This window comes from Dermochelys coriacea, chromosome 16 (assembly GCF_009764565.3).
Source record: "Dermochelys coriacea isolate rDerCor1 chromosome 16, rDerCor1.pri.v4, whole genome shotgun sequence".
NCBI lineage: Eukaryota > Metazoa > Chordata > Testudines > Dermochelyidae > Dermochelys > Dermochelys coriacea.
Genome location: NC_050083.1, coordinates 22,405,352 through 22,419,916, shown reverse-complemented (window position 1 = coordinate 22,419,916; position 14,565 = coordinate 22,405,352). Strand labels below are relative to the sequence as shown.

Here is a 14,565-nt window from a genome sequence, read left to right as displayed (position 1 = left end):
TTGTTACCGATGATGATGTACAAACCATAGAACATAAGTCTGTTTCTCAGATATAACTGGAATTTGGAGGGGTGACAAAAAAAACATTTTACTTGTAAACTGAGCACATTTGATATGAAAAATATTCAGACCCAAGCATGGAGCCCCAGGAGACCATTTTTATAGTCACTTTTCAGAGCAGAGCCATACTTTTACAATATAGATGGGCCTTCTGCCACACCAGGAAAATCCAGTATCTTTTACATGTCCTTTATGTATTAATGATTTTGACCTTGGGGAGTTTGCAGATGCTAAAACTGTGTTTTAAGAAGAGAACTGTTTTTTTATTGCAAAATATTTAATTCACTGTTAAAATGAAATGAAACAACAAAATAGTAATACAATTTTACTAGGTTATATTTCAATTCATGAAGTATACACACTAGCAACTATCCTACCACCATGTCCACACATCTAATATTGATGATGTTACAGCATTTTTTGGTATTAAACAATAAAGATAATGTATGCAGTTAACAAAAAAGGCTTAAGCATAGCATGTTATACCCCATAGTTGCAGATTACATCAGCTAGCATTAGTACAGTAAACAAGAAGAAGGTAGAAATATAAAATAAACCAAATATCTTTATATACAAACCAGTGCCTCTTATGGTAACCAGCTTATACTCACACTGCACACAAAATTTATCCACTGATGCAATAGATACTTCAGCATAACACAAACCATTATAAATTAAAAAAATTACAAGGTGCAAAACCTCCATTCTACAGCTTTCTGGTGAGAACTTCAGGACAATCCAGAGGCGGCGAAATCCAAGCACGTTTAGCACCTATTAGTGCAACTGCACTGAGCATGGAAAAAGACCTACAGAACCTCTGAACGTATTACCAGGAAAGACAGTTAGGACACACAGCAATAGATGCTCGCTGCTATACTCACGCAGTGATTTTTGCCTCTGAAATATCTCAGTTTATTGTTTCTTTGTCTCATTCATACCTATGTGCAAAACTAAATCCTGGAAGCTCTCACAGAACTTCACAGACGACTACAGCCAGGTAAAAAAAACAAAGACTTAATTAAATGTCAAACATTCACATAATTAGTACACATTAGCAGTCCTGGTGTGGGGATTGAAACGCTGTCGACGCGTGTGGCTCAAAATATATGACACAGAAGTAAAACAGAATTTGCCAAGAATTCTGATTATTCTTATCCATCTCTCCGACAAGCCTCCCTACCTCAGCTTGTGAATTCATTTGGCAGCCCATGCTAAAAAACCCAGAGTTGCATAGAATTGATTAGTAACACAGAAAGAAATGGTGAACACAGAGCGATGGATAGGGTATGTATTAAAACAAAATGGGGTTGCTCCAACCGGAACTCTAACCATCCCCCTTCATAAAGCAAAGCCTACCATCTCCTTCTCTCCAAATCCTCCTACCTTTGGGGACTGCTTTCTGGCACTGATGTAGTTCTTGCTAAGAGTCATTTTCTTTTTTGTTAGTGACACTTTCTTTTCAAATAAAATATCAAAAAATATTCTAACTGTAAAAAAAAAAAATCTATCGTATGTAAACTTAACAATTAGGATTTGATAAGTTCTCGTACCTAGTCTGTGAAAAGCCTCCAGCCAGACCGCAGAATGGAGTGTTTCTTTGAAGAGCATCAATCTAGCTACATCACCTGTTAAATATCAGTAGTATGAAGATCCCGTGTCTAGCAATAAAGCCTCTTTTTGTGTTTCCATCCACTTTACCACTGACCTATTGAAATCCTGACATGCTGTGTTTCTATTTTATGTACATTCTGGTCCTCTCACATGTCACAGATTTAAACATCTGGCCACGGAAGGCAACAAAAGGTATTGTGTTTAAGAAAACTGTGTTTGACGGAGTTTTGCTTTTCAACAAGTCTCTTTCCCTTGGACACCAGTCACTGTTTTTATAGAACTTATTGTTCTGTTGAACCAAGTCTTCTTTGCTGCTTGTACCTCGTTCAGCGCCAGGCCCAAATGGTGCTCCAGATCCTGCAAAGAGAAGTGTCAACACCTGTGATCTGCTGTCTAGTACAAAATGGTTTCTATAAGGCTCAGAGGGAACCAGGAATTCTCTAGTCTGTTGGCAACTTTGCTTCTGAAGAGCTTTTCTATGTATAAAACCATCAGTACAGCATGCAGATTTTCTATCTGAATGCACTTTTTAGAGAGCATAGTGATTCTTGTATCATTGCCATGCAGACTCCTCCAGGTTTCTTATTAGTGCATTCACACACACTAATTCAGCACAGACAATGAATGAGTGAGGAATTCTCCCTCCAGGAACTGGACTTTTCCTTACTAACTTTTGGCAAAAAGTGCTCTGAAATCACTAGATTAAAAATAACCTAAAACCCAATAATTGCCCCAAACATAACCCCTAGCCCTTTGGTTTTAATCAATTCTATGTGCAGTCTGCAAAAGAAAAGTTAGTATAAACTCGTATGTCTAGATTTGCTGAGTTAAGAATGAGGGACATGTATTGGAAGAGATTACACATATTGGTAGGGCCCTACCAAATTCAGGGCCATGAAAAACATGTCACAGACTGTGAAATCTGATTTCCCCCTGTGAAATCTGGTCTTGTGTGTGCTTTTACCCTATCCTATATAGATTTCATGGGGCAGACCAGCATTTTTCAAATTGGGGGTCCTGACCCAAAAGGGAGTTGCAGGGGGGTCACCACGTTAATTTGGGGGGGGGGGGTATCATGGTATTGCCACCCTCACTTCTGCATTGACTTCAGAGCTGGGTGGCTGGAGAGCATGGCTGTTGGCCTGGCGCCCAACTCTGAAGGCAGCACCCCTCCAGCAGCAGTGCAGAAATAAGGGTGGCAATGCCATATCATGCCATCCTTACTTCTGCACTGCTGCTCTCGGTGGCTCTGCCTTCAGAGCTGAACTCCCAGCCAGTAGCTGCCGTTCTCCAGCTTCCCAACTCTGAAGGCAGTGCTGTTGCACAGAAGTAAGGGTAGCAGTACTGCAACCCCCACACCACACACCTTGTGACCCCCACTCCCAATTCCTTTTTTGGGTCAGGACTCCTACAATTACAACACTGTGAAATTTCAGATTTAAATAGCTGAAATCATGAAATTTACAATTTTTAAAATCCTATGACCATGAAATTGAACAAAATGGATCGTGAATTTGTTGGGGCTCTACATATCAGAAATGCATAAACGCAAAGGAGGGAGAGGAATTTTGGTTGGTTCATGGGCAGAAAAATGAGCAAAATAAAATTTAGGCTAAACATCAGGAAGACTTTCCTCACCGTTAAACTATGGAACAGATTCTCAAGGGAAGCAGTGGAAGCCTTCTTGCTTGGTACATTTGAAAACAGACTGGACAAAGAACTGGAGAATACATGGAGGGAAACAATCATCCCCACTGAGCCAGTGCAGGGTCTACAGGAATCTTGTATTTCTGACTGCTAAAAATCCATGATAATCAAGAATGAAGAGCAAGGTAGCTAAAAGTCTAAGCCACATTCTTTAGTAAATGCAGCTTCTATAAAAACCACTTCTATTTAGGGTTATATTTATGGGGTTTTTTCCCTCCGTGCTTTAATTTTAATCCCTTCAGATTTAAATCAAATGGCTATTGAACAGCATCCCTGTGGCAACTATTGCAATGAATGCTTTAGTATCTGAAAGCCTTCCGTTAGTGTTTTAAGCAATATGACCAACATCTGTCATATGGTATTCATTCTATCAGCAACTACAGTATTGTACAATAAAGGAAGAATATATGATTCATCACTTGGTCAGAGTTAAAAAGGGAAGCAAGGGGTTTACTTTTCCCACCCGGGCAGTCACATCAGATCAGCCTGAAAAGGCTAAGAAGCAACTGGGCAGATGTCTGGATTTTGTGACAACAGACAAAAAGGGGCTCATATGATTTTAATTATTTTATCTGCATCAGCTGCATTTTCCAAACTAAATGTTTTGTTAAATCTCCCACACAGGAAATAGCAGATTACAGTTTCAGCCAACAGTATCTGCTCTAGTCTCCCCATTTGAAATACATTTTTCTACAAATATAGGGCAGCTCTGCTGAGTAACAAATAACCCCCAAGTATTACCTGTATTTTACACTCTGCTTCGACTAACTGCAGTTTGGTTTGGGCCAGCTCAAGCTCCATTTCTCTGAGCTGGTTTTTCAGACTCTCCTTTTCCTCATCCGTGTCCTCATCAGAAGCCTCCTTGGCAGAGTTGGCGACCTTCACACGTCCTTCTTTATTGAAGAACTCTCGGCAGTGTTCACAGTCATCCACTTTTTGCTAAAATCAAAAACATATGACTGTGCATTTCTGTTAAGGATGCTGGTAAACTTACCAGAGACATTTCCTGCCCCTGCACTGGAGTAGTAGGACAGGGGTGAGGGTGGAGAATCAATGACACACACACATTTAGGCAACCCCCTTTATTCACCTGTGTGGGCAGACAAAATAGCGCAGGCAAATAAGAGCTTGTGTCACCCATTCATCCCCATTCCTGCTGTGGTTTGTAAACTACAGATTTACTCATACCATTGCCATGGATGAAGAATGGGCACTACCACAGCACAGCTGTATAGATCTTTCTGAGAAAGATGTCAGTGATAACAGAAAGCACCCAACTCAGGCCAGGTTCACCGAGTGGAGCTTTCTGTGAAGTGTTTTGTAACACACACATCACTTTTAAAGCAGCAGTAATGGGAGCGAACAAGCAGGTGGCGCACTCTATACTCAACATCCATCCCCATTGGAAAGGTCTCTGTGGTATAACTCCTCCCACCAACATAAAAGTCAGGTTCAGGATAAGAAGATAGATGCAATTGAGCAGGCACTAAGAACCAGGGAATCAGAGATCTACTCCCAGCTCTGCCACTGATGTACTGTGTGATCCTGAACAAATCACTTAGCCATTCTATGCCTCAACTTCAGAGGCCCATTCTACAAATGGGGGGATTGATACTTATCTTACCCCTGAAGGAATTCTGCACCAAAAAAAAGTAAAAATCCATACACAATATTTTAAAATTCTGAAAAATTCTGCATATTTTGTCAATAAATAAATGTGAAAGATCCAGCATGGTAGTGGGGTGTACAGGCTGATCTGTGCTGAAACGCAATCAGCTTTATCAAGGGGGGAAATTTTCTGTGGAAACTCCCTATTGTTTAGATTTGACAGACACGAGGCAAACAAAATACTAAAACACACACTGAATAGTCGGATGACCACAGGACCATTGGCTGCACAGGGTGACTGTACTAAGCACAGAGTCCAAGGGCTTGTTATTGGTAAAACTCTTCTTGGGATAATTATTTCTGCCTTTCCCTCAATGTTACATTGTGGTCAAAGCAAGCTGGTGGTGCCTTCTCCTGCTACAGCAAGAAATCCCTCTTGACAGCTAACATCAGTTATTGAACAGTAACAGCATGTTACAGGATGGTATGATAGGGGGAGCTGAACTAATTGTCCCTTCCTGAAGCCATACAGAGCCAAAGAATGCTGTAGGTGCCATTTATTTAATCTGTACTTGTGCCAACAGTGAAACATGGAAGGTGCTGAGTGCAACACATCATTCTAGCTAATTCTTTAAAGAATTTTTAAAAAGATCATAAATGCACTGATTCATTGGGCCGATAATGTTTAAACAGTGAAGATCCTGGTAACATGCAACCTCTTACCCGTATTTTCTCAATTTCAGCTTTATTTGCTGTTTGTTGCTTCTCCAATCGCTCGCTCAGCTGGGAGCAAATCTAACAAAGCAAAATTCTGTTACCACGCAGCAGTTCCTTAATAAATATTAAAAACCAAACTCCTGTGCTACAGCAGCATTAAAGTGGAAATTTTAAGGGCCCCAGAAAAGTCAGGAAATTCAGAGTCAAGGTTTCTGAAACAACCTGGACCCTGCTGCAGGCACATAGGCATTACACCAGGGTTTTTCACTGCAATCACACAACATACATGCAGTAATGCGTGGAATTACATATGTGCCTCTAAAACTGTAGCCAAAGGTGCAGTTTAAGCAAGTAAGTTCATAGTTCAGCCTCTCTGGGAGGAGTCAAGACAAATTGAGAGGAAGCACAGTTCCTTCCATTGCCTTGGGAATCAAGTAAACAACCACAACAGTGCGTGTGGCTACCCACACCTACCCCTTGAGGTTTGTTTGATGCGGCCTAAGGATATCTTTAGGCTAAATTCCTAGTAAATTGAGCTATGGGTTGGATACCATGCACTGCAGGATTGTGAATCCAAACCCAACATTCTGAAACAGTATCATAAGGCTGAGTCAAGCTAAAGGGCTTCTTTATCATCACCATCTGGTGGGAGAAGGGAAGATGGGGGAGAAAAATTTTGGAATGAAGTGAACAGCCAAGCCTTCAGATTGAAAGACCATAGCCCGTTCAAATAACTTTATACTCTTCATAATGGATACGATGGGTAATTGGCACCTTATAAAGATTTAAGTCAGAGATAAATAGAACATCGTGATCTCAGCCAAAAAAGCATAAAAACCACCACAGCTAATCCACTTAAATATCTCAGAAGTCCCAGAAAATGCATGGCAAATATTGTACTTTATATGGGGATGTCTGGAAAATAAATCCTAAATACCAGAGAATTCCCTGGCATGTGAGAGCAGTATGTCCATTCCCTATCCAAGCTGCACTTACCTGCTTATAGTCACCAATAATAGAGCTGTTCTTTTTAATCTCTGACTCTGCCTTGTCTAATTCCCTACGACACATTTCCTTCAGCTGCAGTAAAATAAAAGAGAAAGGTTACATATTTACAATACCTTAAAAAATAATCTGACAGCATCTGCAGAAGACAACCCACCTTCACTCCTCTAACTCATAACCCTTCAGAGATGACCAGCCTTGAACTCTGAGGAGCAATGGGCTAGTCCAGCCCCACTGCAATCTAAGGTGTAGCTATGAAGCTAGTTTGAGACACTGATGGGCAGGCATATCAGGAAAATTGGGTTGGTTTGTGGCAGGATATGTACGAGGAATTCACTGGGGTAAATGGTGACAGTTTGAATCCTATGTTGCTTCCATCTGTAGTAACACTGTCTGCATGCATCCATGCTTCCAAGTTAGTTAAATATTAAATTACAGTAAGCAACAGCTTTCCTCTGCTTCTCTGTGCTCTTTACACTGCATGAGAGTGTAAGGATAACTTGGAAAGATAAGCCCTTCCTATACAGGTCTCGTTTTCTTAATTTCCATGCTGTACAGAAATGTGAAAGCAACAGAAATGCCCCTAACCTGAGCAGACTCCTCTTCCAGTCGCCTTTTTTCTTCTTCTGCATCAATTAACTTCTGTTTGGTCATTAGCAATTCCTTATTCAGAGCATCTGCCTTTTCCTCTGCCTGAAACACACACCGCAGAGCACAGGATTTCTCATCACTGAAGAACTGTATGTGCCATTGTGCCTATGCTTCTTGGCATCCAATGGCACATCAGACCCACGGGACTCTCCCAAGGCAGCAGCCTCATTCTACACTTCGTTTTCATTACAAGTACCATCAAAGGAGATAAAGGGACCATTTTTGATATCAGTTCATTACAAGAACAAATTTATTATCTGTCATTTTTGGTGCTTCCTACAGCTTCGATATGAAAAAAAGAGTTCCCCTGGAAACTGCATGCCTGCTGCACAATTATCCTTATTCCCATCAAGCAGACCTCAGTAGCACTCCCCACCCTGACCACTCTCACAGGAGACCCTGATCCCCACTTCTTAACCATCATTTAACAGAAGAAACACCGCAAAATCGAGACCTTATTACAAAGACTCGGTGACTGTTCCTAGTATATTTTGAGAGTCTGTGTAAACCATGGAGGTGAAAATTAAAACGAAATTACCTTTGCTAAAATACATGAGCAAAATACATTGGGAGACTTTCTATTTGCATCTATTCACTTGATAACCAACAAAACTCAGTAAACCACAACTGGTCTCCTAATAAAAAAAAGAAAAGGAGTACTTGTGGCACCTTAGAGACTAACAAATTTATTTGAGCATAAGCTTTCATGAGCTACATGCGATGAAGTGAGCTGTAGCTCATGAAAGCTTATGCTCAAATAAATTTGTTAGTCTCTAAGGTGCCACAAGTACTCCTTTTCTTTTTTGCGAATACAGACTAACACGGCTGCTACTCTGAAATCTGGTCTCCTAATGTGAGTGAATGGACAAGTCCTATAGTCTTATTCTTATGAAGGGGGAAATAGCACCTGACAGATGATTAATCGCATCAATATAAAGGCAAAAATTAATCATTTCTGGGGGGTGGGAGAGTGAAAAGAAGAAAGTCCTTAATGATTTAGCTTTCTGGGCCATATAACATGGGAACAGGGGAGAGACTGCAGAATAGCACCATCACCAGGAAAAGGCAGGTCTATGTGATCGGGGACTCTTTATTGAGAAAAACAGACAGGCCTGTAACTAGAGCTGATCCAGAGAATAGAAGGGTGTGCTGTCTTCCGGGTGCTAAGATACGGGATGTAGACCCGAGGTTGAAAAGGATCCTAAAGGGAGCGGGAAAGAATCCCCTAATTATCCTTCATGTGGGAACAAATGATACGGCTAGATTCTCGCTGGAAAGTATTAAGGGAGACTATGCTAGGCTGGGGAAGACGCTTAAGGAAATTGAGGCTCAGGTGATCTTTAGCGGGATCCTTCCTGTTCCTAGAGAAGGGCAACAAAGGTGTGACAAGATTATGACTGTCAACAGATGGCTTAGGCAGTGGTGCTATAAGGAGGGCTTTGGGATGTATGGCCACTGGGAGGCATTCACGGACAGAGGACAGTTCTCTCGGGATGGACTTCATCTGAGTAGGGAAGGAAATAGACTTCTAGGATCGAGGCTGGCACAACTGATAAAGAGAGCTTTAAACTAGGAATTAGGGGGAGATGGTTGGGAGATGTCCATGAAATCTCCAAGCCAGATTTTAGCATTGAGAGAAAAGAAGACGAAGTAAGAAAGGATACAGCCGTGGGTAGGAGAATGTATATAAGGAGCGAGGGCGGTGTGGATACTAGTCTAATAGGTAATACTGGCTGTAGAATGACTGTGCCTAATAGGGTACAAAATGTGAGCGAGGCCAAATAGCAAAAATTAAGATGTTTGTACACCAATGCGAGGAGCCTAGGTAACAAAATGGAGGAACTAGAGCTACTGGTGCAAGAAGTGAAACCAGATATTATAGGAAAAAGAAAAGGAGTACTTGTGGCACCTTAGAGACTAACAAATTTATTAGAGCATAAGCTTTCGTGAGCTACAGCTCACTTCATCGGATGCATCCTCTGTATTTTCCACCAAATGCATCCGATGAAGTGAGCTGTAGCTCACGAAAGCTTATGCTCTAATAAATTTGTTAGTCTCTAAGGTGCCACAAGTACTCCTTTTCTTTTTGCGAATACAGACTAACACGGCTGCTACTCTGAAACAGATATTATAGGGATAACAGAAACATGGTGGAATAGTAGTCATGACTGGATTACAGGTATTGAAGGGTATGTGCTGTTTAGGAATGACAGAAACAAAGGTAAAGGTGGTGGAGTAGCATTGTATATCAATGATGAGGTAGAATGTACAGAAATAAGAAGCGATGCAATGGATAAGACAGAGTCCGTCTGGGCAAAAATTACATTGGGGAAGAAAACTAGTAAACCCTCTCCTACGATAGTGCTTGGGGTGTGCTATAGACCTCCGGGATCTAAGTTGGATATGGATAGAGCCCTTTTTAATGTCTTTAATAAAGTAAATACTAATGGAAACTGCGTGATCATGGGAGACTTTAACTTCCCAGATATAGACTGGAGGACCAGTGCTAGTAATAATAATAGGGCTCAGATTTTCCTAGATGCGATAGCTGATGGATTCCTTCATCAAATAGTTGCTGAACCGACTAGAGGAAATGCCATTTTAGATTTAATTTTGGTGAGTAGTGAGGACCTCATAGAAGAAATGGTTGTAGGGGACAATCTTGGCTCAAGTGATCATGAGCTAATTCAGTTCAAACTAAATGGAAGGATTAACAAAAATAAATCTGCAACTAGGGTTTTTGATTTCAAAAGGGCTGACTTTCAAAAATTAACGAAATTAGTTAGGGAAGTGGATTGGACTGAAGAACTTATGGATCTAAAGGTAGAGGAGGCCTGGGATTACTTTAAATCAAAGCTGCAGAAGCTATCGGAAGCCTGTATCCCAAGAAAGGGGAAAAAATTCATAGGAAGGAGTTGTAGACCAAGCTGGATGAGCAAGCATCTTAGAGAGGTGATTAAGAAGAAGCAGAAAGCATACAGGGAGTGGAAGATGGGAGGGATCAGCAAGGAAAGCTACCTAATTGAGATCAGAACATGTAGGGATAAAGTGAGACAGGCTAAAAGTTGAGTAGAGTTGGACCTTGCAAAGGGAATTAAAACCAATAGTAAAAGGTTCTATAGCCATATAAATAAGAAGAAAACTAAGAAAGAAGAAGTGGGGCCGCTTAACACTGAGGATGGAGTGGAGGTTAAAGATAATCTAGGCATGGCCCAATATCTAAACAAATACCTTGCCTCAGTCTTTAATAAGGCTAAAGAGGATCTTAGGGATAATGGTAGCATGACAAATGGGAATGAGGATATGGAGGTAGATATTACCATATCTGAGGTAGAAGCAAAACTGAAACAGCTTAATGGGACTAAATCGGAGGGCCCAGATAATCTTCATCCAAGAATATTAAAGGAATTGGCACCTGAAATTGCAAGCCCATTAGCAAGAATTTTTAATGAATCTGTAAACTCAGGAGTAGTACCGAATGATTGGAGAATTGCTAATATAGTTCCTATTTTTAAGAAAGGAAAAAAAAGTGATCCGGGTAACTACAGGCCAGTTAGTTAGACATCTGTAGTATGCAAGGTCCTGGAAAAAATTTTGAAGGAGAAATTAGTTATGAACATTGAAGTCAACAGTAAATGGGACAAAATACAACATGGTTTTACAAAAGGTAGATTGTGCCAAACCAACCTAATCTCCTTTTTTGAAAAGGTAACAGATTTTTTAGATAAAGGAAATGCAGTGGATCTAATTTACCTAGATTTCAGTAAGGCATTTGATACCGTGCCACATGGGGTATTAGTTAAATTGGAGAAGATGGGGATCAGTATGAACATCAAAAGGTGGATAAGGAATTGGTTAAAGGGGAGACTGCAACGGGTCCTACTGAAAGGCGAACTGTCAGGTTGGAGGGAGGTTACCAGTGGAGTTCCTCAGGGATTGGTTTTGGGACCAATCTTATTTAATCTTTTTATTACTGACCGTGGCACAAAAAGTGGGAGTGTGCTAATAAAGTTTGCAGATGATACAAAGCTGGGAGGTATTGCCAATTCGGAGAAGGATCGGGATATTATACAGGAGGATCTGGATGACCTTATAAACTGGAGTAATAGTAATAGTATGAAATTTAATAGTGAGAAGTATAAGGTTATTCATTTAGGGATTAATAACAAGAATTTTAGTTATAAGTTGGGGACGCATCAATTAGAAGTAACGGAAGAGGAGAAGGACCTTGGAGTATTGGTTGATCATAGGATGACTATGAGCTGCCAATGTGATATGGCTGTGAAAAAAGATAATGCAGTTTTGGGATGCATCAGGAGAGGCATTTCCAGTAGGGATAAGGAGGTTTTAGTACCATTATACAAGACACTGGTGAGACCTCACCTAGAATACTGTGTGCAGTTCTGGTCTCCCATGTTTAAAAAGTACGAATTCAAACTGGAGCAGGTACAGAGAAGGGCTACTAGGATGATCCGAGGAATGGAAAACTTGTCTTATGAAAGGAGACTTAAGGAGCTTGGCTTGTTTAGCCTAACTAAAAGAAGGTTGAGGGGAGATATGATTGCTCTCTATAAATATATCAGAGGGATAAATATAGGAGAGGGAGAGGAATTATTTTAGCTCAGCACCAATGTGGACACAAGAACAAATGGGTATAAACTGGCCACCAGGAAGTTTAGACTTGAAATCAGACGAAGGTTTTTAACCATCAGAGGAGTGAAGTTTTGGAATAGCCTTCCAAGGGAAGCAGTGGGGGCAAAAATTCTATCTGGTTTTAAGATTCTACTTGATAAGTTTATGGAGGAGATGGTTTGATGGGATAATGGGATTTTGGTAAGTAACTGATCTTTAAATATTCAGGGTAAATAGGCCAAATCCCCTGAGATGGGATATTAGATGGATGGGATCTGAGTTACCCAGGAAAGAATTTTCTGTAGTATGTGGCTGGTGAATCTTGCCCATATGCTCAGGGTTTAGCTGATTGCCATATTTGGGGTCAGGAAGGAATTTTCCTCCAGGGCAGATTGGAGAGGCCCTGGAGGTTTTTCACCTTCCTCTGTAGCATGGGGCATGGTTGACTTGAGGGAGGCTTCTCTGCTCCTTGAAGTCTTTAAACCATGATTTAAGGACTTAAATAGCTCAGACATGGGTGAGGTTTTTCATAGGAGTGGGTGGGTGAAATTCTGGGGCCTGCGCTGTGCAGGAGGTCGGACTAGATGATCAGAATGGTCCCTTCTGACCTTAGTATCTATGGAACATGTCTTCTTTCATGTCCTATGTACTGCCAGGCACACTGCACATGCTTCACAAATAGCTAATAGTGGTTAATGTAGAAGACTGGGAGTCAGTGTGGCATCTCTGTTCTGCATAGATAACCCTCCCTCCAAAAGCTCTTCTTTAATTTCAGTGACCAGCCTCAGCAAAGTCAGCATCTGAATGATTGCTCCCAGGAAGAAATCCAATTAGAGAAATAATTACTCCCTTTTCACTTGGGCCTGGGACCAGAATAGTAAACTAAAGGACAATGGAAGACATAGAACAGATAACTATTTGAAAGAAGATCTGTAATAAAATACTTTAACAATCCAAATCTCATGTTCACTTTGCAAATGTCCAAGCTGTGGTGGGAATACATTCATTGAGAAAGCCCCAGGAGAGCTTCACCAAATCAAAATAGACATGACACCTGCCCATGAAGGCAGTTACTCCCCTCATTTCTTAAGCCACCCAGAAGAGTATGTATTAAAAACAGCATCTAACACAAGAAAATGAGAACAGTCCAATGAAAATCTGCTCTACTAAGTACTCAATACTCAGGCAGAAAATGTGTACGTTGAACAGAAAATTGAAATGATCTTGGAGTACAGTACTCCTTGCTCCCATGAAGAAGGTACTGAGTTCCCTTCTATCTGAGCCCAAGGGACCAGTGCGGTACTATGCCAAACCACTTCACCATAGCTGTACATTAACTCAACTTTCTGATCAGGTAAGACAGAACACATTTCTTCACTTTCCTTCCGAGATCTGCTTTGATGATGAGTCTGACCTTGATAAATACATTTTGGCGATGTAAAAATACGAAGGATAAATTAAACTGGAAAAGACCAGAACTGACAACAGCCTTGAAAAGCTCCTTAGGTTGATTTAAAAAAATCACATAAGATAAATCACTCAATACCATTATTGCTAAGGTATGCGTCTTTTCCAGCGTTGCTGTTTAAATACAATAACTCAGGCCTCAGTTAGATTTACTGATATCTATATATGATATGATATATATATATGATCAATAACTCAAAAGGTTTAAAGACTTTAGAAAGCAACTGTCTCAATCCCTTTCAAAGGAAGAAAATCAAAGTGAATTTTAGTCCACTAAAGTTTTGATGATCCTTAAAAATAGGGGCACAATCCTAAGAGACTGACTTGTCGATATCCATTGGCTCCTAATTGTTTTGAAGTTGAAGAAAACTGGACATCTGACTAACAAAAGAAGACTGAAGCTTAATTTCTGGACTAGTATACAGGAAATGAAGGAAGCTGCTTAATTTCCACTCTTTGCTTTGATCTATCTAGAGATTGCTATCTATGAGATTGCGAATGTGCCTTTAAGGTATAAGAAAAGGTGTATTACACAATGTCTTTTAGTATTTTTCTTCCAGGTCAGCTGACTAGTTGAAATGGAACATGATCTCAGGGCCCAATTAGAAGAATTAATCCAGGGTCCTAGAGTTTAAGATCAAATCACGTTAGTCCCCTCAAGGGCAATTCTGTCAACTTCATTTAGCCATTTTTGGAGGAAGGACAGATTATAACAAAATCCAATGGGCTACCTCAGAGGTTTGGCTTAATTCTGCTTTGTATAATCAAGTCAACATTAGAGCACAGCTAAGTCTCATCTGGGTTCAAGTGGTCACAAGGGAGTTACTAGAGAATATCAAATGCAACAAAAGATGATCCCTTCAGTGCATTTTATGTTGGGGCCCATCCTTTGAACACAACTGCTCAGCTGTCCTCATATTCCTCTATTATGTCTTTGCTGAAATGGAAAAGGGTGTAACAAGGTTAACATGCTGGTATTTTGTGAAGTCCCTGCTCAGAACAAAAGGGTAATGGAATTTATTACTCATTTATAGCAGGTTTTAATAACATTCATCCACTGGTATAAATTCTCACTGTGAAACAGTAAGAACTTCTAATATTTTTCCT

At 40.4% G+C, this 14,565-nt stretch overlaps 1 protein-coding gene across 7 annotated transcripts in view; it reads right to left on the bottom strand.

Moving 5' to 3' along the window:
• Window positions 1-372: 372 nt before the first annotated feature.
• The window catches only part of RABGAP1 (RAB GTPase activating protein 1), a 133,947-nt gene continuing 119,754 nt past the window's right edge, over window positions 373-14,565 (bottom strand). For 6 of the 7 annotated variants that reach the window (XM_038374150.2, XM_038374157.2, XM_043499103.1 and 3 more), the window contains 5 exons: window positions 7,297-7,401; window positions 6,700-6,783; window positions 5,710-5,781; window positions 4,120-4,317; window positions 373-2,028 (listed from right to left, as the gene is read on the bottom strand). In XM_038374150.2, coding sequence (XP_038230078.1) covers window positions 1,906-2,028; window positions 4,120-4,317; window positions 5,710-5,781; window positions 6,700-6,783; window positions 7,297-7,401 — 582 coding nt within the window. In that variant the 3' untranslated portion in view covers window positions 373-1,905. The remainder of the gene's footprint in view (window positions 2,029-4,119; window positions 4,318-5,709; window positions 5,782-6,699; window positions 6,784-7,296; window positions 7,402-14,565) is intronic. The other variant, XM_043499102.1, reaches the window with a different exon arrangement.